Source organism: Harmonia axyridis, chromosome 1 (genome assembly GCF_914767665.1).
Source record: "Harmonia axyridis chromosome 1, icHarAxyr1.1, whole genome shotgun sequence".
Taxonomy (NCBI): domain Eukaryota; kingdom Metazoa; phylum Arthropoda; class Insecta; order Coleoptera; family Coccinellidae; genus Harmonia; species Harmonia axyridis.
This window is the reverse complement of record NC_059501.1, coordinates 60627427-60653364: the sequence shown is the minus strand read 5'-3', so window position 1 is coordinate 60653364 and position 25938 is coordinate 60627427. Positions and strand designations below refer to the sequence as shown.

Genomic DNA, 25938 nt, shown 5'->3' with positions numbered 1-25938 from the left:
GTCCTTATCTTCAGTATGATGAGAAATTTTAGTGAAAGCTATCAAATATCAGTTGAAGTGTAATACAATAGAAATGATATTCATTGAGATTTAATTGAAAACAATGTAAGTAGTCTGAAATATATATCTTTCGGGTACCTTTCAATTATTGTCGATTTATTCAACTAGAAATTATACTAGAAAAAATGTTACGTATAGAATGTGAAGGATAATTTTTTTAGACACTTCTCAATGACACATTTCCGTCATAGAACAGTTTCAGCTTCATAGCATCTAATGAAATTACAATTTATAAATACAGGGTGATTCACCGGGATGGCCCATTAGTAGGTTATGGAAAACTAATCAAAATTTCGAGCTGAGAATCTGCATAATAGGGTTTGAGACAATGATATTTCTCCCTAAAATATTTTCAGATATCTACAACTTCCGGTTATACCGGAAACAGACTACTGCTTCCTTATTTCAAATGGCTCACCCAGTATATTATAACATCATTGGAAAGCTTTTTCGATGACAATTTCGGCAATATGCCATCAGGGGCGGATCCAGGCGATGTCTGAGGGGGGGCCATAGAAAGTCACGGCTCATATCGATTAGCAAAATAGCGGATTTTTTGTTGGTGCCTATCGAGACACGTGTTTTTTTTTATAGAAAAATATATTTTAGTATATCATGTCAAATTCAGTTTCCAAAATTTTTGTAGTACAAAACACAAGTTTAAACAATTTCATGAATATATGTAGATTTATTTCATGAGAAAACTCGGGCACAAGAAAGTATGAGGTATAGAAAAAAATCATTATTTTTGAATAAAATCAAGATTTCAATTACCACAGTTAGAATGGTCGAATATGCGCCGTTTTGTTCTATACCTTATAGCTATTTTGAAGGTTTGTGTATGCCTCCCTCATAGAAGCCCTAGTCGCTATTGGCAAAAAATTGAGACATTCGCATTCCACGAGCCTTTGTTGAAACGAATTTTTCACCACCAAAATTGTTTGCCATGGACAGCAAGAGTGGTAATCACTTGGGGCCAGGTCCGGACTATAAGGTGGATACATAAGAACCTCTGGCGAGTCACTATCGATATGTGTGGCCTTACGTTGTCCCCATGTAACACAATACCTCTCCTATTGGTTGCTTCTGGGCGATTGCTTCATTCAGAAGGTCCAAATGTTGACAGTACAGTTCCGTTGCGAGTCAATATTTGTGCCTTAGCGGAGCAGCTTATATAGATAATTCCCTGCCAATTCCACCAAACAGCAAAACCTTCCTGACCGTTTCCGATAGCTCACCGCTTTTTTACTAGGACCGTTTTCGCTGGACGTTGTCGGAAGTCATACACTTCTCATCACCAGTCACCAACCGTTTCCAAAATGGGGTTATTTTTTTGCGATTCAGCAGCGATTCGCAGATGGAAATTCGGTCCAAGAGGTTTTTTGCGGTAACTCGTGTGGTACCCATACATCTAGCTTCTTCTTGAGACCAGCTTTATGAAAATGGTTCCAAACGGTTTTTGTGCAATCTTCAATTCTTGAGCAATGGAAACAGGACCCGAAAATGTCCATGATTTTGTCGATATTTTCGTCAATTAGTCTCCAGCGTGTGATGCCTCTTTGACATAGAAATTACCGGAACGGAATCGACGAAACCAAAATTGCGCGTAATTGGTTATTACAGTATCAAGACCAAAAACACTATTTAAATTTTCAGCCGCTTGGCTCGCATTTTCGCCTTTATTGAAGAAAAACTCAAATAAAACTTATTTTTTCTTTGTTATTCTGTCCATCTTTAACGAGCGCTTGTTAATTCAAGCGCTCGGTTTAATTACTGAGTAAACTAATCACAAAACTGTCGCAAAAGATAATGTGGCACGAAATCTCATCTTTCTAACGCCATGTAATGGAATCCGATCGGAGCTATCTATTGGAAAAAAAATATTACAAACTAAATAAGTGCATATTTTTCGGTAATTCAGGATACACTTTTATATTTATAAGGTCCGCGAGGGGGTGGGCATGGCCCCCATGCCCCTCCTGGATCCGCCCCTGTATGCCATACCTTGGTTAAAAACTGAATGGTTCATGAGTTAATGGGATTCTTATAGAAAAATGGTGGCGATGAGGATTTACATTTTTGTTAATATTTCGGCAGAAAAAGTTTTTTTCGAAAAAAATTTTTTCTTCATCGATTCTGCAAATACGTAGTATTATGAAACTGTTTGCGGTTTGGACCAAAAATGAACAGGGTGTTTATAAGAAGATCATTCACTTCAAATTCATCAAAACTCCAGATTTTCAAATTAGAACCTATATATTTTATTATTTCAGTACAAACTAAAACCTAAAATGAATACTCCGGGTTCTGCCGGTTTGAAGATATCACGGCACTCTACCCCTTCCCTCTTCAATACGTCCAATTACCAAAATCGAGAGAACATAATATCTCCTTTTCGAAATGAATCTATTATCGGTATATAATCAAACAGCAAACTCATTAGGTCAGAGAACCAAATTTCAATGATTTATTAATTTGAGTTTTTTCACCCGAATCATTTATCTAATCGATTTATCGATTGAGGAAGTTAATGAGTAAATACTTATGAGGAGAGCGTGCAAAACAATGTTCCAATAGAAACAATAGATATATGTACAGGGTGGGCAAATAAGCGAGGTAAGCGGCTATATCTCAGGATCCACTCATCGTAGAGACTTGCGGTAAAAAATTTTACCACTAAAGTAAATAAAATAAAACACTGGAAATTGTTTTGAAGTTCATACCTCCACCGCTAGGGAGCGTAATAGCTATCGTCGAGTAGAAAAATGCATTTTACTCAAAAAATTTTCATATTAAGTTGGAAAAAAAATATCATCACTGTAAACCTTGGAAAATTCTCTATCTGTTTGAATTGTCACTTTCGATTTTGCGACATCAAATAAGGGTGGGGGAAAGATAGAAATCTGACTGATTGAAATGTCTGTAACTTCAGTTTGGCTCAACATTTTTGAGCAAATTAGATCTTATTTGACAGACAACATCTTGTTAATTAAGGAAAAAATATACTCATGATGAATTTGATTCAGCTGCTTCCGATAGGGAGCGCTAAGTCAGAAGTTCATTGTTTTGTTCATTTTTCTCTGAAATTTCAAATGTAATGATAGGATTTTCTTAACAGAAACAAAAATTTCATTGAATTTGCATGAAAAAAACACAAGGTCGCAAAGCGATAAATTCAGGCGTTCTGAAGTTATGGCCGAAAGAAGATATTCTTCAACTGATGCACTGCGAAAAACCAAATTGAGTCTTCAAGTTCCTACAGAATCAGAAATCCCATCAAATTTGTATGAAAAAACCAAAAGGTCGCAAAGCGATAGCTCCAGGGGTTCTCTAGTTATGGACGAAAAAAAAAATTCTTCAACTGATGCACTGAAAAACTAAATTGTGTCTTCTTTCGGCCATAACTCCAGAACGCCTGAAGCTATCGCTTTGCGACCTTTGGTTTTTTCATACAAATTTGATGGGATTTCTGTTTCTGTTAGAACTTGAAGACTCAATTTGGTTTTTCGCAGTGCATCAGTTGAAGAATATCTTCTTTCGGCCATAACTTCAGAACGCCTGAAATTATCGCTTTGCGACCTTCAGGTTTTTTCATGCAAATTCAATGAAATTTTTGTTTCTGTTGAGAAAATTCTATCATTACATTTGAAATTTCAGAAAAAAATGAACAAAACAATGAACTTCTGACTTAGCGCTCCCTATCGGAAGCAGCTGAATCAAATTCATCATGAGTATATTTTTTCCTTGATCAACAAGATGTTGTCTTTCAAATAAGATCTAATTTGCTCAAAAATGTTGAGCCAAACTGAAGTTACATACATTTCAATCAGTCAGATTTCTATCTTTTCCCCACCCTTATTTGATGTCGCAAAATCGAAAGTGACAATTCAAACAGATAGAGAATTTTCCAAGGTTTACAGTGATGATATTTTTTTTCCAACTTAATATGAAAATTTTTCGAGTAAAATGCATTTTTCCACTCGACGATAGCTATTACGCCCCCTAGCGGTGGAGGTATTAACTTCAAAATAATTTCCAGTGTTTTCTTTTGTTTACTTTAGTCGTAAAATTTTTTACCGCAAGTCTCTACGATGAGTGGTTCCTGAGATATAGCCGCTTACCTCGCTTATTTGCCCACCCTGTACATATCAAAATACTGAAGTTTCTGAATTTATAGTTGACTGGTCTCTACATAAACTAAGACTTTTTTTTATAAACGAGTTGAACGAGACATTTCGGTTATTTTCAAGGTAGGTCAGCCAAATATTTCAATAAAACATTATTTATCTATTCTAAATATGAGCAAAAACTCGAAAAGAGGCCAATTCTGAACAAAATAGTGATGAGTACCTATATAAAAATCCATTTAATTTGAAGAAATATTCTGTAACACTCGTAATCTCATATACTACTGGAGAAGGCCTATATACTACTCCATGAATGAATATTTTCTACATCTGTGATTTATATGTTTTTTTTGTTTGCTATTTATGTTATTGATGTTTTTTTTTCATTTTGTGCCAACATTAGATGTTGACTCATATAATATTGAATGCTCATAGGTATATAATATACAATTCCAAAGATATACATATATTCTTGACCTTAGTCGACAAAACACCAACTTATCTTAATTCTAAACCCTGGTATAATACAACTAACTTTTTCCCAAATAAAAGACGGTTAAAAAAAAATCAAGTAGGAGATGAAAGTTTTATGGATCAGAACTTTTCGATGTGTTTTTCTGTGTAACCATCTACACTAGGTAAAATTATGTAGGTATGGAATCTTATCAATTTCCCTTCAAGTATTCTACCGTTACATTTCAGGTGCCTCGATGTCTTGAGCCAATGTTTTTATCATAAATATCATAAATTCTCATTACGATTTCTTTACACGTTTATATGTTATTATTATACGTTGTTTATAAATAGAATATTTACTCATAGTTACTAAATTATTTCGTTGCGAATCGTAATATTTGAATGCATTTTCCCACCTCATTTTTCATTGGAAAATATACTTCATAGAAAAAGACTGGAATGTTAATAGGAAAATATACCTACTTGATATGTCGTTATCTCTCCCCCCTTTGTAAGTATATAAATGACCAATTCTGTTTGAACTCAATTTTGATTTTTCCATTGAAGTTGTTTAAGTAGGTGTAAAACATTGTATTATATTAGATATGTGCGATATAGTTATAATTCACAATTGGAGAGTCATATGATCAGAATTTGTTAGTCAAATATTCTTGCTTTTCGGTATTGTATATTGAGAATATGTGTTCGATGCAGAATTAAGGTTACTCTTTTATCCTTCTTTATTCATTCACATCGTTCATGATTTGCATCAAAGTAGAAGAGTTCATTGTATTAAAGGTTTTTTATTAATTTATATGTCAATTTTAAAAAAAAATCAACAATTCCTTCATTCAGACGAGAAAAATTTTACATACACTATTGACACGACGCTCTATTACGATTAAGCTCTGAAATCTTCGATTTTTCTTCGACATAGAATTATTGGGCTCCATTAGAGCTATATTCCCGAATCCAAGGGCGTAGAAAAGGGGGGAATTACCCCCCTAAGATTTCCAAAATATAAAATTCCAGTATTCTCTCAAAGACGAAGAACGAAAACTTTTCCATGAAATGAACCAATAATCTTTTTACTTTCCTTTGAAATCGACAAGGCAACTGAAAATCAAACCCTTTTACAGTTTATGAGTATATTATCACTTTGAAGATGATTACTTTAATTGCATTACGAGCACTTCTATGTCCGAGGTTTATTATTTTCTTTATCTACGCGTTTTGTCTGCGTCCCCATGTTTTGCAATCTGTTGTTCTTGCATTCGTCATCGGTGTAAACTTACCCGTTGTTTTCGGTTTTTTGTATCATTTTCGTCACAAAATTTTAATACTGCAGTTATCAAAGAACTGAACTGAGATATTCGCTTATTGGCAGTGCTGTGTTTTACAATTTAATATGAATCAAATTACAGTTAATTTGTGAAGACGTCAGTTTTGAATTAACTATACAGTGTGCTTCTAAATTGGAGGTACAAACGGTAATGACATATTCCTCGGATCATTTTAAAAAATAAAGTGTTATAGATAATATGGGTCCGCAAATGATTTGTTTTCGAGATACAGATTTTAAAATTCAAGTTTTTTTCTCATAGTACCTTTCCTTCACAAGATATTTAAATTTGGCATAGATTTTCCAATTTAAAGTTTTCATCCTGTGATATTCTAATTTGGAATGCAAATCTACAGGGAGATATTTTTTCTGGAAGAGTATCCGTTTTTTTTTGGCGAATGACAGGTAGTTCGGAAAAATGTAAAAAGAAACTCTGGTCCAGTAATACAGTTGTTGGTTTTTTGTCGGTTATTGCCAAACAATTCTTCAGTAATTCTCAGGAAAATTCAAATTATCATAAGATCCAATAAGCTGTGATGAATAAATAATTAATTATAAGTTTTGATACTTATTTACCCAATATGTAAAGAAGATTAATGAAGATTCGATAAACTGTTATAAGCATCACAAAAAAGTAGGACTACAAGAAACATCCTGTATCTCGAAAACAAACCGTTTGTGGACTCATGTATAGGGCATTCTATTCTTAAAATTATTCAAGGAATTTCTCATTTTTCTACGTACCTCTTATTTAGGAACAGAGTGTATAAAGTAAGAACTAGGGAATCGGTCATCAAAAAATGCTAAAATTCCGAGTAATTTTTGGTTGTAACTTCGTTATAAAACCTTTCTTTCTTACATTACACATATTGTCGTTGTCGTGAAAAAATTTTTTTTTTCCAAGACCCCCAAAAAAAAAGAAATCTACGCTCTTGCTCAAATTGTGTACCAAAAATGTTTAAATTATCAAACATTTGCTTTTTCTTATGGAACACCTCGTTTTTCATTGAATTTTCAAATTGCAAATAAAAGAAGTTGTTTGAAGTTTCATATGCTACAAACATACCGTTTTTGAGATATTTCGATTTCGATTTCATCTGAAAAAGTCAAATTTGAACGCAGCATGTTCTTTTGCAAGATGTCACCAAATAAATGAGAAAGATTTTAGGTGGTGAACCTTTGACGAAATTTAAAAGGGACCTTTCATATTAACAAAAGCTCTTAGGTCTTTTCTCGAAATTCCAATGTTTTTTTTAAATTGCTGTAGGTTTGAAGAAAGGGCATACCTATGAATATTTTTGAATTTTGTTGTTAACTTTCGAAGGGGTGAATCATTCAACCCCATTGCATTTTAACCAGAACATTTCAAAGAGATAAAATTTGAAAATATGTGCTGAAAATAACGATTCATTGAAAAAAAATCAACATTTCTATTGTGTATTGAAAGCAATAGTTTCCAAATACAGAAATATGTGAAATCGAGAAAATCTAGTAAGTGTTGGTCACGTATTGTTTTGTTTTATTTTTGGTTGAAAACGATCCCAAAATTCACTTCCGTTAACCCTTTAATTCCTAGACGTGTGGGTCCACACAATTGGTGAACAAGTGCAAGTGTAGCTGTCTATATTTTGCGCATATCTACGAGTTACGCCCAATATCGATATAAAACGTTTGCCACACTCTTATCAAAACTGCAGCTTAGCTCGTAAATATCATATTCGCAGATAAAAATTTTATGAGCATTTGGTACTCATCAGTGTTTGAATTTACAGAATGGATATATGGAAGATAACTATCATCTGTTTTTTGTCTATTCTTACGAGCCCCTGTTCCGGACTTGACAATGGGCTAGCTTTGACTCCCCCAATGGGCTGGATGCAGTGGCAAAGATACCGATGCGTAGTTGACTGTGACTTATATCCAGATGATTGTATTAGGTAAGAAACATATAGAAATATTTGAATTATAATGATGATTGATGAACACTATTTCACCAAATGTTCAATACAGAAAGCAACTTTTTCTACTAATGCTGTGACTGATTATTCTGCTCGGCAAACACTTCTTGAGCTTATTATGCTCTCTTCACCTCTTCTTCTATTCACTGAGGCAGAGTGAATAGAGTGAAGCGAGCATAATAAAAAACTTACTGAGCGCAAGAAGTGTACGCCAAGCAGAATATTCAGACCACAGAATACTAAATATATAAGAAGTGCTAACGCCGTGTTAAATCAAGGCAACAATATGGCCGATATTTTGTCCGCCATCATGTAGTGTAATATGGCGGGAAAATTTGAATATGAAGGTATGACAATTCATTGAAATTGTTGGAATATTATTAGTATTTATTTTAGGTTATGTTGTTATAATTTCGAATTAAAACAGAAAAATATCATCGAAAAGTTTTATTTATCAAAGGAAATTTACATATTTGCTTAAAATAATAATTATTTATAAAAATCAATACATAATATACATTATATTGGGAGATTTACACTATACCTGACTGAAAAAAAATACCTATTTATACCTACTTTATGAAATTATATCTGATGAACAACTGAATTGATACATTTCTGAAGCAATATTCAAATTTCTACACATACATGAAAGATAAAAATCTTCAGTTGGTTTAATCTATCTTCCTGCGTTACAGTGCTCATTTCGTAATTCACTTTAATTATCACAGGTCCTCTTTGTTACTTCATTTTCAGCTCATTTGGAGGTTGTAGGTGGATATAAAAAAAAAAGATTATAAATAGCGATCAATTAGTAGGCAATTCATTTTAATTTGATATGATAATTCTGGATCACGTAGATGGTTATTGTTAGAATCATTAATATTTTCCATACAAGAAACATTTGGGGAAGTTCTACTATCATAGGGCTGATGATTATAAATTTGATACTTCAGTAAATGCCGAGGAACAGAATTTAACTTTAATATAGTTGATTCTGAAGGATTATTATAATCACAAGTAAGGATCTCAGATATATTAGAGCATTAAAATACAATATGAGGAAAAACCCGGTCTTATTTTGTTCTAAATTTATTTTCTCATGGATTACCTGACCTTACCTTACCTGAAACCTAAAACAGAACTTGTAATAAATAAGTGACAATAAAAACCACTTCATCTGTTCATTCAAGAATTACAAATACAAACACAATTTATTGTTGGTTATAAAATCATATTGAAAAACTCGAACGCTGATTGGCTTATTATGAGAATAAAATTTTTACATCGTGATATGTATACCGTGTAATTTGAGTGTATGTGACGTCACATCTGTTGCCAATGCTAGCACTAGCGGTTTCACCCCCCTGATTCAGACTTTCAGACGTAGTATAATAGTTTCCGAGCTGTGGCCAACCGATGTCAGAGAAAACATAATAATAACAATAAAAGGTAAAGATAAGGAGAATAATCTCTCATGGTAGAAGTGTTCAAGAAGTGTCCAGCGGAAAAAAAAAATAGGAGGCGCTAGATATATTTGTATCCTGTGGAGTCTGCAATCAGTGGATTCATATTACACGTGGTCAATGTTAAAATTAGGCATTTTGACATAAGAATAAGGTAATAAGCATTTCAAATGAATAATGTATTAGGTATAAAGTCACTCAAATATCTTATTAAGTCTTTATCCAATTTGGCCTAGCTTTCGGTCATTTACATGGCCATCTTCAGGGTAAATTAATCTGAATCTAACAATGAAAAATTAGGCAGAACCATAACAATGAGAGTCACCTTTCAATAAAACTTCCTGGTCATACAATTAAAGTCTCAAAAATAGGTACAATCCACAATTCAATTATCTTAAAATAGATATCTGTAAAAACATATGGCAACATGGTTCTGCCTAATTTTTCATTGTTAGGTTCAGATTAATTTGCCCTGAAGATGGCCATGTAAATGACCGAAAGCTAGGCCAAATTTATTAAAGAACTTAATAAGATCTTTGAGTGACTCTATACCTAATACATGATTCATTTGATCTTGTTACAAAGTCGATAATTCTTTTCTTGCAACTAATAAGCATTTCATTTTGAATTAGGTAACTATATTACCATTATATTCCAATAGGGATATTCATCCAGTTGCACGAAAGTTCTTTAAAATTAAATGCCGTCATTTATTAATTTCAATCCTTCATTAAAAAGTTCAGGTTGTCAATAGGCTCCTCCTGCTGCATTTTAATGACGGCATTAAATTTTAATGAACGTTCCTGTAACTGGGTGTAAATAAGGCAGGCAGCAGCCTAATGGATAAATTTTCACCGGTTAATTTTTATGAATTAATCATATTTTGTACATACATTGTATATTAAGAGGTATGACCGCTATCACTACAGTTGACAAAAAATTGTATACAATGAAAATTTCATAGAGAGTAACGGTAAGAGCCACGTTGACGATTACTTACTGTTATTTTGACATTGTACAATGAAAGACATTGTACAAGGTGCCCCAAATTCGATCACAAGAACTGAATATAAAACTCTCAACTCAACTCAAAAACTAGTCATAGCAATGCCAATACAATTCGACATTATAATTGTGTACTCGAATATTCTATTATACAAGATAAGGAAAATTCAAAAAATTAACCGGTGACAATTTTTCCATTAGACTACTGCCTGGTTCTTTCAGATAAAACAGTAATACTGTCAACAAAATTATACATTTTTGTAATATTTTTAAAATATTGTGAAAATTACATTTCGGCAATATTTTTAATTGGGTATCACATATTCTGAACCGCAAAGTTTAGAATTTTTTATCACTGCTCTTCTGTTGCGAATATATAACACGAGACTCCTCCGCCCCTTGCACCAGTATTTCTATATCTACCCTGACAAAATCAAAATTTGTGATCATTAAGCTTTCTGTATCAACTGAATCATTCTACCAAGTCTCAGACAGTGCAAGTATGTCAAATTTATTCTGCTCAATAAAAAGTTTCAATTCATAAAATTTAGGAACCAAAGATTGTACATTCAAATGACCCAACAAAATCATACCCCAATAAATTCGCCAGTGCGTGATAAGAGTCCAAAAAAAAAAAACAGCCAGCGAATCATTAACAAACTAAATAAAAATGAATAATCACACACCAGAAATGAGTCTTTAAACGAAAACAGCTCCATTAGACGTCCAAACATTCTTGAACCCATATTTTTCCTATGAATCTATGACAAGTTTCCATCTGTCGTGCGTAATATGTTCCTTCATAACTGTGTTCGAGACTTAGAGAAATTTCATCTTCCTGAATATCATATTCTTATAGGTATTCCGAATCTCAGATAACAATAATGAGATGGCAGGAATTTCTCATCGGCGACCGGTATATAAAGTTTATCTTGAAACAATTTCTTGACCTGGGTCACCACAAACGTGATAAGGACTGGACAAGTAAATAATAAAAAAACTGCCTGGTATCAGTAATTTGGAATTTTCATGATTATCTAACATTCCGAAAGTTTTGCATGCAGTATCACCAAACATTCACATAAGTGGATATTTACATTGATGATACATTAACAACATTCTTTGATCCTTTGTGACTGTAATAGTATCTATAGGAGACGTCATAATTAACATAATTTCTAATATTACATATACTAGATACCCTTGTCCTAAACATTTATTTAACAGTGAACTGTTTATTAAAATTTTTGAATTTTATTTGATTTTGTCTTTTCAAAGAGCCTGGTAAATGGTTGAACAACTTTATGCTCTGACAAGAGGGTAAACGTTCGTATCGGAAGGTTCTATGACAATGTTCTCAATTTGAAGTGGACATTTGAATATGTATATACAAGTCACAGTCATCATTTCATTCTCAATGAAATATGGTCGACAGGAAGATCGTGGATGTATATCGAATATTATCCTTATTATTCTTTTCTGGCATATGAAAACTCTGTGTAAAAACTTCTCCGTATCAGAATATAATAGGCTATGTGTGTGGGAACTAAGAGATTAATATACATCCATAATAAACTTCAGGGAAATCAAAAGATTTATTTTGCTTATTACGAAAATGTCAATATGATGAGACCATCTCATTTCATCGTTCATGTAGAGTCCCAGAAATTTAGTTTAATCTTTTGATGTCAGTGAGATATCCCCATAAAATACTGAAATACGCTCTCTGTTACAAATTTGCAACTCAAAATTAACAAAAAAAGTTTTTTCATTAATTCATTTAGTTCGAAAAAATCAGTGAATAATTGTATTAAATACGTACTTAGTTAAATTGCTCCTTAGAGCTTCGAGCATTGACAAGTATCTATGTATCATCCGCAAATAGCGTAATTAGGTCTAGGTCGATATAAGCTGGTATCTGTTATAAACAATAAAAATAATGGTCCCACAACAGAGCCTTGAGGAACCCTTAGAACAACCTCACATTCATCCGAACTAGCAACATTCAGTCTGATCTTCATAGTTCGACCAGTCATGTGACTTTTCAACCAATAATAATAAACTTCTAATCAATAAACTTATTCATTTATTTATTATCTGGAAAACTTCTGGTAGATATAGATATATTGATCAAACTGGGAAAAGGTTTAGAAATCGAATCGATAATAGTTTTCAATAGTCTTGTTGAAATATAATCGATACCAGTGCTTTTCTTATTGTTGAGCTTTTTGATTGTATTCATAACTTCATTCTTCGAAACAGGATTGAAAAAGATGTTTAAATTCAGCATTTTTGAAGTTGTATATGATGAAGACAGATGTTATCCAAAGAATTGCATATAGTTTCGTTAATGTAATTGTGGAAAAATATTTAGCAAAAGGAGAAATGGTAAAGTATTTTTCGCGTCTTTGACAAATGCCAATTGTTTACCAAGGCCGTAGCCAGGAGGGGGTCCAATGGGGTCCGTTGTAATAAACTGGCCTGTAGTTGGGTGTTAATGTTTAAAAAAAGGAACTTATTAGAAGAGCGGCTTTCTATAGTTCCGGCCAGTACAGTTATTTTGAAATTAACACAATTTCTCTTTTATGAAAGAACCTTTCGTGCGTCCGGCTTATGCCCTAGGATAAGTCTTATATTTGATCTTTTTCTAGGAGGTGTTTCACTGAATGAGACCAAGTATTCTTGAATAACAAAGTTTAATAATTTATTGGAATAATTAATGAGAAAATACAGTCAATAAAATTCGCACATTACTAGCCTATGGCAAACACCTTAAGAGTAAATAAGAAAAATAATAACACCCGACAATCTTGGACTATTTGGTAAATCTTTTCTAAGGAGAAAAATCAAACAACAATATACATATATAAGATTAAATTAAATATCCTTACCCTGGATATCACAATCACTTCCAAACTGTTCAAATAAACCTTTCAACAAATTCCCTATTTGTACCTTTCCTGAAACCGTTCCCGAAAACCAACTTGAACTTTATTCAACTTAGAATCGAACTTGAACTCAGGGCCGAATTCCCCTTTTGGTCCCAACTTCCGAACCGAACCCGAACTTCCACTTGAACCCTAACTGAATTGAAAACTATTGTTTTTATAGTTGAATAATCGTCACCCTCCTTCTACCAAATTTTTCTAAGCGTCTATCTTCTTTTTCCTTTCGTCCAATCAGAGTGATTGTCCTTATGTACCTAGATTATTGGTTCCACCCCATGTTATGTACTATTGACATGGGGTTGTACCGTTAGCACCGCCTAAAATTAGGAACCATTTTGGACGCACCGTTGGTGGTCCCTCCGAATAGAACAGATTTTTATGTTCTTAGTTTTGGGCCATTTAATCCTCCCTAGAGTTTTTACGACTAAATTTTTATTGCTTTGACATCCTGTACAAATCTCTTGAAATTTGAACCCAGTTGTTTTATCGTGGGATATCGACAGGGTGGGTGCCAACCACCCTAGGGTGTTTATCTTAAGCCAGAATGAAGGAATTAATGCCTAATAAATGTGAGGGGTGACAACGACTTCGTTTGCGTTCACTCTACTGGGATAGAACCGGGAATTTGTTGAATATCCTTTCAATGAGTCTGTACTAATTGTGAATTATTATTCACATTCATTACACCGTGACTCCCGAAATATGCCTACTTCATGGCTCCTTATCGCTCCAAATTCTTAAAATGAACTGAAGATTTCTTTGGTATCTTGAAGTCTGCTGATTATTTATCTATCAACATCATCAATAGGGATATGGAATACTTGAGTTTCATTCCCATCTAGATTAAATATTCTGTCTTCACTTTTATCTGAAGATCCTGTGAAATATGAATGAAAATGTTAACAAAATGCCAAAAATAAAAGGTTTTTCAATAAGATGCTTCATTTTAAATAGCCCGCTATCTGATGCAGTTGTAACTTTCGAAGCATTGTTGGGACAAGTTAGCGAAACCGTGTGCATCCTCAAAAACAACTGAGAATATTGCTGCTGTAGCCCCTAGTGTCAACGAAAATCCAGGTTTGGCGATTCTTCGTCGATCTTGGAAATTGGGCATCTACAAACGACTTTAAACTGATTTTGCATAAAGATTTAAAGTTTATTTCAAACAAGACACACAAGCAACGAAATAATTGAATAAGTTTCTCCAAGAGGTGATCACAAATGGCCACCGATATTTTGTGATTTAACACATTCAGATTTTTCTTTAGGACCACGTGAACGATGAGGTAGGTCCATGCCAATGCTCCACAATCGATTCAAAACCTTAAATATAGAATTCGTGAAGTTATCGAGGACCAACAGCCGCAAATGTTTGAAGTGGTGATGGAAATTTGGCTGATATTGTTTACCATCGTTAAAGGCATATCTACTTACAATGAAATGAACATCCATTGGTTTCTCTTAAAATATACCGTAAAGTGGGGCGAAGTCGGACGATTTTCAAATATTTTTGTGAATAACTTTTATAAACTGAGCAGAAAAATTCTGAAAAAAAATATTGAGATTTCATGATGACCCCCCAAATATAATCTGATTATTCCTTTATCCTGAAATTTTAGCTTCTCACTATTTTTTGTGGTAAAGAGTGTCCGCGTTCACCCCTATGTGTGGGGTCAAGGCGGACAGATGTATATTTCAATTCAGAAACGTCTTCGAGCCTCGTTTTGGATGAAGACGGACACAAAAACATCTTTAACTTATACAAAAATAGGTGACATTCCAATGGATATTAGTTAAACTCTCATCTTGTTTGAAATTTTTATTGGTAACAGATAAAAAATATAAAAATATATTCTGATGAAAAAATGAATAAAAACATAACAACGTATAAAGAAAATATATTCTGACAGGAAATGAATATAACGAAAACAAAATAAACCTTATTCTACTTCAATATTTTCGGGCAACTGAGGAAACTGAAACCTTCCTCAAAATTTTACATCTTCCTGGATCATCTGTTGAATTGGTTTCATCGTAGTTTATTATTTGGCTTGCTGGAACATTCTCAATGACTTTTTTTTTAATTTTCGAAATAGTCTTTGACAGTATCTTTTGTTATGCCTGCCCGTGCTCTTTTTATATTTTGGGCTAGTCTTTCTGTCAAGATTCTATTATGCCGTTTCATAAAATTATAAAACCCATCAATTCCGTGGTAGTTATCCTTGAATTGATCAATCTTCACCCCTTTTCTATAAAGAAAGCTCTTTATTAAAAGACGAATGTCGCTTCTAGTGATTGGAAAACCCCATTCGGATAATGTGATTATTCCGTCGACCAATTTTTTTTCGTCTAACTCAGACAGTTTTGTTTGTCCTCCATGTGTTTTTGTTTTTATTCCTTTCACCTTATCATATAACGTTGACTTTGGTATACCGTAACACTTGGCAGCTTCTCTGAGTGTTTTTCGATGACTTTTAACATCGTTCACAGCCTTTTGTAAATTTTCATGGGTGTAATTCATGAATGAAATGCCAATTTTAGCCTTATATTGCCGGCCCATTCTGTCCGCCTTCACCCCTACAAGGGGAAAGTTTTTAAATCTCTTCATTTATTATTAAAAAGGAATTATTGAAAGAAGTAATTTTTATAGCTATTTCTTTTCGATTAATTTCTTAACAACTTAGAATATGTTTCATGCAAGCACTCCCCACTATTTCTAGTGTGCAAGAGTTTCTTTTTAAAATTTTTAAAAAGTGGATAAATGATTACATTCAATAAGACGTACCTGCAAGCTACGATAATGATTATCTTCTTCAACCGATCCGCACAGCACCTTTGCTATACTTGAACTAACCCGTTATAGTCAAAACATTCTAATTTGATCTAACCGTATCAAGTGAATTTGACGAAAACGACGGCAAGAACCGAGTGTCCGTTTTCACCCCTACTGTCCGACTTCGCCCCATTTTACGGTACTCGTTTTTTTTTATATCAAAATGAAACCTTTTATTGGAAAACTCTATAAAACCTTATATTTATAAAATGAAGGAATATCGAGGACTGTAGTAACCGATACCAATAACTAACATTTGATTCGATATTTCAGCGAAAAGTTGTTCAAGAGAACAGCGGATCTTATGGTGTCAGATGGATATTTGGCTGCAGGATATGAATATGTTATGATAGATGACTGTTGGATGTCTTTCGAAAGAGATCCGAAATCATTCAGATTACAACCTAATGCTACGAGATTTCCTTCTGGTATAAAAGCACTATCTAAATATGTAAGTTTCAGTATCCAATACAAAAAAATATTTTTTGGAAAACGATAAATGTAATATTGAGGGTAAAGGCACTTAGTTCATAATGAAAGAACAACATCGATGTGAATCAGAGGATTGCAGTGCTTCCTGCTGGAAACATTGATGGAATCATCAGTAAGGCAGAGCATGGTGACTTTACCGTAGAATGGTTAGGTTTATTTCTCAAACCGTTCTTTCGAGAGATAAGAACACCATGACGCCATCTCTCGTACAATCAAACAAAGAGTCACTACACCTTTTCCTCCGCCCCCGATGCGCGTACCCGTGAAAAATGTGCTGTGGTTTTTTTCTTATTCAGCATATTATTTTTGACGCCTTGAATGTTTTCCATATTGATATAACTCAACTTACTTTGACTTATTAATTATCTAAAACCCAATTAGTTACTTTCTTATCGCATGTGACTGTTGTTAGTATCAACATTCCTGAAATCGGTATTTTTATAGTTTTGTCCAGAATTCCATGTATATCGAACTAATAAGTCATTGTAGTATCATACTACATGTGTTTTCGGAAAAGGTCCCTTTGAAATAATGAAGTATAGGTACCTCTGGCACGAGGTTCCATCAAATAATCGAGAATCTAAAATTCCCGATTATTACAATTACACCCTCATTTGGAAAAGGTATGGCATTGGTTGCCATTAATTTTCCCTCATTATCGTGATTCATTCATATATCCCAAATATATATATATATATATATATGTACAAATATAATACAGCAAGTGGAGCTGCATTCGATAGTTAACATATCTAGAAAACTAAATTCATTAATCTAAAAGTTTTTCCTCTTCTGCCTACCTCCAAAAAAGAACATCATTTTACACTTGGTTATAAAGGATGTTTTTTTAGAGCTATAGAAAAAAAAATTCGAAAAAGAATTATTTGGAATAGTGATGAATTACTGAAAGCTAATTCTGGGACACCCTGTATGAATAAATTTTTCATTTTTTAGATTCATAGTAAAGGCTTGAAGTTTGGAATTTATGCTGACTATGGGACCCATACTTGTGGAGGATATCCAGGAAGTTTGAATTATCTGAGTATTGATGCCCAAACTTTCGCAGATTGGGAAGTGGACTATTTGAAATTCGATGGATGTTATGTGGACCAGAGTGAAATGGAAGAAGGTTCGTTTTACCCAACTAATTAAATGTTGTTAAGATTCCTGATAACTTCAATGCTTTTTTTCATGTTATCTTCATTTGAAGATATGGGGAAAAGCATAGAAGTATTGTGTGAGAAGATCTTTCTCCAAGATGAGAATGTCGTTAAGACTGAATAAAAGTTATTATTAGAAGCCGGCTCCAAAGGCGTAGAAATATTCTCGATTTCTAGTCGCGTCGGTGTAGATAACGTGCTAGACAAGCAAGCGCATGAGGCTTGCCTCGAAACGTTTACTTCTTGAATAGGAAGTAAGATGAATATACAAGAATCGTGAGATTGAGCATCGACATTATGGAAGAGAGAACCAGTACTGTACCGTATGATATGAAATTGAGGATCAAATGGAATAATAGAACATTCAATTAATACGTGTAATTTCCAGAATTCATTTGGTGAGGCACTGCCTCAAAGGAAAAGCCGCCACTGGGTAAACCCCTCACACATCAGGCCCTCCGAATGAAGAACTGAATCTTATGATTTAGCGTAATATAATATTAATTGTATATTTTTATTTTCAGGATATGCAGCTATGAGTGGATTTTTGAATAGAACAGGAAGACCTATAGTATATTCATGTAGCTGGCCTGCTTATATGGAACCGAGTGGAATAAAGGTGACTTTTTTTTCAATTATGGCGAAGTATTCGTTTTACAAATCCATAAACTATTTGACTCGAAATAAATGTTACAAGTGGTTGTTTTACATTCAAATTCAGAATTAGAAATTTATTCATTCTTAATTCTGTATACATTAAATCTTCAACATACTAGAGTTTATTAGTGTAAGAGTTCCAGACTAAGCACATAACCTACGCTAATGCCTGTCTTGTTCTGCGTAGAAATCTGTGGAAATTATGGATATTACATACTTTTTAATCATTCACATAAAATCTAATTGCATATGCCAAATAATTACAAATTAAATTTGTCATCTCATGCTCCAGTAAATAACAAATATATTCATAATTCAACTATATCATTCACTCAATAAGTACTCAATTTCAGCCTAATTACAAAGCCTTAGCCAAATACTGCAACTTATGGAGAAACTGGGATGATATCGATGACTCATGGCAGAGTGTCAGTAGCATAATGTCGTGGTTTGGAAAAAATCAAGACAGAATTGTTCCGATGGCTGGACCAGGTCATTGGAACGATCCAGATATGGTTTGTTATTACCGTCATAATATTCCAATAACTTCGCCCCTTCCTTAGTAGCTAATGAAAAACTTTTTTGATATTGAAATATTATACCTTCCTTTTTGTGAAGTGAAGAAGACCTACATTGTATATGCAACTCAAAATACTTTGAAAGCAAAAAATCGTGTTTATTCTGCTCCATCAGTTCCAAAGGAAGAACTTGAAAATATAAAATTTCAAATCGTTCAAGCTAAATTATATAAATGAATAATTTTTCAGTTGCTTGTGGGAAACTTTGGCTTGAGCTATGAGCAGAGCAAAGCACAATTGAGCGTATGGGCCATATTAGCTGCTCCTTTCATTATGTCTGTGGATTTGAAGAACATCAGACCTGAATTACGTGATCTTCTGCTCAACAAAGATGTTATTGCAATAAATCAAGATGCTCTGGGAAAACAAGGAACCCTAGTCTTGGAGGTGAGTCGAGTCGATTCAATGGAATTTTGGTACCATCGATACTAGTAAGACATTTTCGCTTCAGTCTTAAAGTCACGCTTGTCGTTTTGTCATAAACTGCTCAACAATTGATAGGAGTCACTTACTTGTTCTAAATTTATTTCTGAAATATTCGCTCCAAGATTATAAATTTAGTCAGATATCAGAGTATTTTCAGTTGATAATATGGTTCACTTGAGAAAGGAATGAAAAAATGGAAAGTTGGAGAGAAAAAAAGACTTTATTAGGAACACTCAAAATTCTGTGTTTGAATAACATAAAAATTTTATGATGAAACCACAAGAAGGCTGAAGTTTCGGTTAAGCTAGTACCTAGTTGGTCCCCCACGAGCTCGTTTCAAGCATTCTCCCCATTCTACGAGGCATACTTTCGATCAAACGATTTATAAAATTTTGGGGCAAATTCGTCCAAATATCCCGTAAAGCGTTAGAAAGGTCCTCCAGGTTATTGATCGGTTGTTCTAAGGTTGACAATTGTCTAGACATCTCAGACCAGACATGTTCGATGCAATTCATGTCTGGAGAGCGAGCTGGCCAGTCCATCCTATCAATAGCATGAGTTTCTAGAGCTTCATTAACCAGACGACTACGGTGTGGACGGGCATTATCGTCAATTAAAATGAAATTCTCGCCCACGGCAGCCGCAAACGGAACAATTATGAGTTCAATAATCATATCGTGATATCTCTGGCTGGTCATGGTGGTGTTCTGCAGAACAACCAACTCTGTGCGTTGGTTCAAACAAATGCCTCCCCATACACATATAGAACCTTCGCCAAAAGCTGTTGTGGGTACCATAAACTGTTCTGCATACCTTCGACCTCTTTCCCTCCAAGCAAGAATACGTCCATCGGAGTTGACCAAACGAAATCTAGACTCATCCGTAAATAAACATCGGCTCCAATCTTCAAGTGTCCAATTGCGGTGCTCCTCAGACCATTGCCGTCGATGAACCCGGTGTTCCCTATTCAAACGGGGATGTTGTACCCTCCTACGTGCTCTCAAACCACGAACATGTAGTCGTCGTCTTACAGTCTGGTTCGAAATTAGAACTCCTGTTGCAACTCTCAGTGATCTATTGAGCCGCGACGCCGGGTAAGTGGAATTTCTCCTAGCATTGAGGATCAAAAGACAATCTTGGGCAGCTGTTGTACTGCGCTACCGACCTCCCCCATGAACATAAGCTACTGAGTCGTTTTGGATGAACCTATTCCAAGCCCGACTCACGACACTTTGCGAAACATTCAACCGCCGGGACACTTCTCGCTGGGACAAACCTTCCTGTATCCACCGTATGATTTGGTCCAGTTGCACAGGAGCCAAACGTCTTCTCGGCATGACTGATAAGCTGATATTGTTCTCATTTCTTCAATTATTGTCACCTTATGTGTTTGAACGAGAGAAAAAAACAGATTTAATAACAAATACCACATTGCTTTTCACTCCACCTGTAACAGCTGTAGGCTGTTACATTTCGATTATTATCTGTAGATAATAATCGATTTTGTGAACAAGAGCCGATGAAGTGAGGAAGACTTTGATATAATCAACTCAAAACATCTTACTTTTTCCTTAGAGAACATATAATGTACAGATATTCACGAGATAACTTGAAAAAAATACAAATGAAGAGAAGTTCATAAGTAAATTGTTGATTAGTGTATTTTCAGATTCTAACACGAAATATCGGTTTTCGAGAGTTTAAGATAATTGAATAATCATTCTAGAGGTAAACATTTATGATTGACTCGCTTTTACGATAGCTTGACAATTGTAAAACCGATGAAATTTATAAGGGCGAACTTATACTAGGCAGGGCCGCCACCAGGAGCGGCATACCGGACAATTTGCCGGGGCGTCAAATTGTAGAGGCGCAAAATCACTTGATGAAACGAGACTTTTTGCGACTTTAAGAAATGCTTCTCTTTTACTATAGACTTAGAACTAGAGCTTCATACTTTTAAACAATGCATCAGGACGCTTTTTGAAGAAATCGACAAAACGTCGTTTGATAAATTTAACAATGAGGTTTTGTGTTAAATAATACGATCTTATATGAAATTGAAAAGATGCCTGAGAAGAATAACAGAGGCACCTTCAACGAAAATTCATAGAAATTAGGTAAAGCAGGGCGGCGAATTTCATATTGCCGGGGCGCTTAAATGTCTGGCGATCATTCTTTTTTTTAATCACTTTTTACATATAAACTTTCTTTTGAAATACCTTCTATCAATTGAAACTGGATAAAATTTATTTATTCTCATTCACAGAAAAATAATATAAGTATATGGGTCCGACAGTTGAAACCACATGCTCTTAATTGTTCTTCCTATGCTATTGCTTTCGTTAGTCATCGGACAGATGGTTATCCTTACAGAATCACCGTGAAGCCGAGTAAATTGGGATTATTCAATGAGGATGGATATTTGCTACAGGTATGGAATTTTATAATAATTTTAATTTTTCTCAGTTCTTTCTTTTAAACAATATTTTTGAGGTGTTTCATATTTGTTACTTACAAAGCAATGGGTATCCAGGAAATAATCATTTCACCTTGAGCTGAGATTTTTTTCATCTTAATAAAAAAAATCAAAGCCCATAAAAATACCAGGAATGTTTTGACAGTCTGGTAACGATATTTTCCTTCGATTGCTGACGTCATGCCATTGCCATAATAAATTCAATTACAACTACATATCTATATTCAACATTAATACTTAATTCTCGTATACTTATACAGGGTGTCCGGGAAAATGTGGGAAATCTCTGGGATTCAGATAAAATATAAGAAAATAAGGTGACAAGTTCCCAACATATTTTTTCCTAGCGGCCCTCCCTACGGAGATACGGCCTCGTAAATGACGTCACTGGAAATCGATTTTACTGAAATAAATTTTAAACTACTTAATATAATTTAAAGAATATTTGAAATGATGAACCTCTTAAAATACTGCCCTTAAATTCAAATTAGATCTTTTAGTTCACCAGGGGCGGACAAGGTTGTAAATTTTAATGCACCCTGTAGGTATGATAAGGAGTAGAAAAAAACCAATTTGGATAGATTGAACATTTGGCTAAAAATTGTCGATATCATCGATGAAATGAACCGTTTTTGAAAAACAAAATAACAAAGGAATTAATTCTTTTATTTCTATTAAAAAGAACCATGAATTCTAATTCCTTTTTAATTTTGTTTTTCGAAAACGGTTCATTTTATCGACGATAAACAAGGGTTTTTTTTTTAGCTTAATATTCAAGCTATCCAAATTTTTTTTTACTCCTTTTCATACAGGGTGTTAAAAATGTAAGCATTGAAATGTACAACCTAGTCCGTATATCCGTAGGGAGGGCCGCTAGGAAAAAAAGATGGGAACTTGTCATCTCATTTTTTTATATTTTATCTGAATCTGAGAGATTTTCCACATTTTCCCGGACACCCTGTATAGAATATAAAGATATTCATCATAGGATTAATTGTGTGTAAATCTTTTCGTCTTGTTTTAGGATGTGTTCGATAAAATAGAGAGGCCGATAACAACACCGGAAGAAGATATCGTTGTTAGAGTCAAGCCTTCAGGTAAATATGTATTCGGATAAGAAGTCAAAATTACGCTGATCTGAAGTTGAGGCTCAATCCTACTGATGCTCATTTTATAATTGAACTCTATCCTCCTAATCACCCATGGCTATACAAGGTAAATTGGAGGTACAAACGAAATAAGTGTTTGAAGAATAAAAATCCTATATACATGGTCCAACAAATACATTGTTCTCAAGAGTTTTTTTTTTCGAGTTTTTCTGATATTAGCTGCATTTCAGAAAATATTCAACAGAAACGTGGCATAGATACTGCAAAATAAAGTTTACATCGCGTTTTTTTTTTTTTTTTATACGCATCTCTCGGGAAAAGACTGAGCTTATAACGCCCTTTCAAGCGCCCCGAGATGAATTTAGAAGAAATCGGTTTGTGCGTGTCTTAAACTGCTGTAAGTTGTAACCAAGGGGGAATACATATTGAGGTAGGGTATTCCATAGCCTTGCAGTTCGGTAAAGAAAAGCCTTCTGATACACCGATGTCCTAGCTGTAGAAAGATGCACGACAAACTGGTGACTATTATCGGCTAGCCTTGTTCGTCGATCAAATTGAGCCCCTGGAGGAATCATGGAGGCAATGGCAGCAGAACACCTTCCGTGGTAGTATCTGTAAAAAAGGCATAAGTCTCCAACCTGCCTACGGTGATCGAGACTATGAAGGTTGGCAGTTAACGTTGGATCGTCTATTAGGCGTGATTTGCCAATTTCAAATGCTTTTATTTTCTGGAGCAGTGAACGCTTTTTCCTGCAGAACTTTTTTTGATGGACCAGTGGTAGTTCAGATTTCGAGAAAAAATCGAACACTTCACATGAAATCTTCAGGAAAATCTAAATTATCATGAACATCTCGTTAGTAAGCTGTGATGAACAAATTACTTGTGTGTGGTGTTACTGATGTTCTGATCTGTAGCAATGATTCATCAAGATTCGATAAAATCGAACTACAGAACTATAAGAAACACCTTGCATCTCGAACACAATTTGGATTACGATCCCATGTTTTATAGGACATATTGTTCCTAACAATATCTCACTCTTTAATTTGTACCTCCAATTTGGGAACGCCCTGTATATATTATATATAAGTAGGTATAGATCATGAAGTGAAATGAAAAGAACCAACTTTATACACATTGTATATGTTACCCAAAGTTATTTCATTCATGAACCAGAGATTATTGGTGAAAATGAGAATTCTATTCTTGTTAATTAATATGGAAACAGAACCAACACAGTACCTAAGCTTGAACCTTCTGCTGCATTTTTATTAATAGAAAGTTTCATGATAGGTCCATAATGGATGAAATCTACTACTCTCATTAGGTACTGGTAGGATTACAGAAATAAGTTTATTGTTCTTTCTAATATTTTTCCAACGAGGTTATGTCTATCTGCTCTCACTCATTCCGCCAAACGGCTCCACATCCTGTATCTGGAGTTCTCAAATGGTCTCACTCCTAATTTGATTTCTTAGTGCCACTCCCTTAATTGATCTTAAGATCTTCATTTCAATTCTTCGACTGATGCTTTTTGTTTTTGCCGTTTCTGCTCTAGTTTCTACAAAAAAATGTTAGTACAGCCTTTTCTTACCACTCTCTCACATACTCACAGGTACAAAATATTATTTATTCTATGTACCATTTGGTTTCCGAAGATATCTTATACAAATATCAATAATCATAAAACTGAGAATCATAAGATTTGTAATGATGTAAGTACATAAAACTTAAAAGTATTATCTAACTGGTTGAAATATTCAATGTCTACCTATTATTCTCAATCCTCAATTAATATCAATTTTATTACAGGAGCAGTACTACTGAAAGCTAAACCACTGTGTGATAGTAATGCTATCCAGCACTAAATTCCAGATTACTTTATCTCCAAGAAGTATTATATAAATTTTAGGATACAACTTACACTCAATAAAAATTTAGTTTTTTTATCTCAATTTAATTATTTCTTTCGAGTAGAACCCTTGAAAGTTTGATTGAAATTCAAGATTTATAACAGGCCAATTGAGAAGTCCCCGGTATACCATACTAAAACACATTTTTTGGCAATATTCGATTTTATTATTCAACATAGTTTCCTTCGAAGGCGATTCAGCGATTATTGCGGTCTTCCAACTTTTCGATACCATTTTTGTAGTAAGATTTGTCTTTCGCTTCAAAATAGACCTCAATTTCAGCGATTACTTCTTCATTGGCGCTAAATTTTTTTCCATCGAGCATTCTTTTGAGGTCTGAGAGCAGGAAAAATTCGCTGGGGGCCAGATCTGGCGAATACACGCATAAGCAATTCGAAGCCCAATTCATGCAGTTTTGCCAATGTTTTCATTGATTTGTGACACGGCACATTGTCTTGATGAAACAGCACTTTTTTTCTTCGAATGGGGCCTTTTTTTAACGATCCAATCCATCCTTCACCCTTTAAACATCCTTTAAACGATCCAATACCGCAATATAATAATCGCTGTTGATGGTCTGGCCCTTTTTGAAGGTAATCAATGAATATTATACCTTGCGCATCCCAGAATACTGATCCAATAACCTTGCCAGTTGACTGTTGTGGTTTTCCTCGCATTGGATTCGGTTCATCGTTGCAGTCCACTCAGCTGACTGTCGATTGAACCCCGGAGTTGGAGCCATGTTTCATCCATTGTCACATATCGACGCAAAAATTCAAGTTTATTGCACTTAAACATCTTCAACCACTGCTCAGAATTTTTAACACGTTGTTGCTTTCGATCGATTGTGGGCTCGCGCAATTTTGCACACAGTTTTCTCATGTACAAATATTCGTGAACTCTTGTTATTTTTTCGTCGGTGACAGCC

At 34.3% G+C, this 25938-nt stretch overlaps 1 protein-coding gene across 4 annotated transcripts; it reads left to right on the top strand.

The window, feature by feature from the left end:
• LOC123688689 (alpha-N-acetylgalactosaminidase-like) lies at positions 1-25052 on the top strand. Of its 4 annotated transcripts, XM_045627316.1 has the most exons (11): positions 2600-2651; positions 4201-4310; positions 7758-7922; positions 16469-16646; positions 17642-17816; positions 18372-18466; positions 18858-19019; positions 19272-19469; positions 21778-21942; positions 23012-23084; positions 24910-25052. In XM_045627316.1, the coding sequence occupies exons 3-11, from the start codon at positions 7759-7761 to the stop codon at positions 24963-24965; spliced, it is 1266 nt and encodes a 421-aa protein (XP_045483272.1). In that variant the 5' UTR covers positions 2600-2651; positions 4201-4310; position 7758; the 3' UTR covers positions 24966-25052. The 4 variants fall into 4 exon arrangements, with proteins under 4 accessions (XP_045483269.1, XP_045483270.1, XP_045483272.1 ...); XM_045627313.1 differs by lacking the exons at positions 2600-2651; positions 4201-4310 and adding an exon at positions 1-59; XM_045627314.1 differs by lacking the exons at positions 2600-2651; positions 4201-4310 and adding an exon at positions 4-105.
• The last annotated feature ends 886 nt before the right edge of the window (positions 25053-25938 follow it).

Coding starts and splice junctions, on each gene's coding strand:
- LOC123688689 (XM_045627313.1), top strand. CDS start 16: ATGATGAGAAATTTTAGTGAAAGCTATCAAATATCAGTTGAAGT. Junction 19,020..19,271: donor ATTGGAACGATCCAGATATG/GTTTGTTATTAC, acceptor ATAATTTTTCAG/TTGCTTGTGGGAAACTTTGG. Junction 21,943..23,011: donor AGGATGGATATTTGCTACAG/GTATGGAATTTT, acceptor GTCTTGTTTTAG/GATGTGTTCGATAAAATAGA.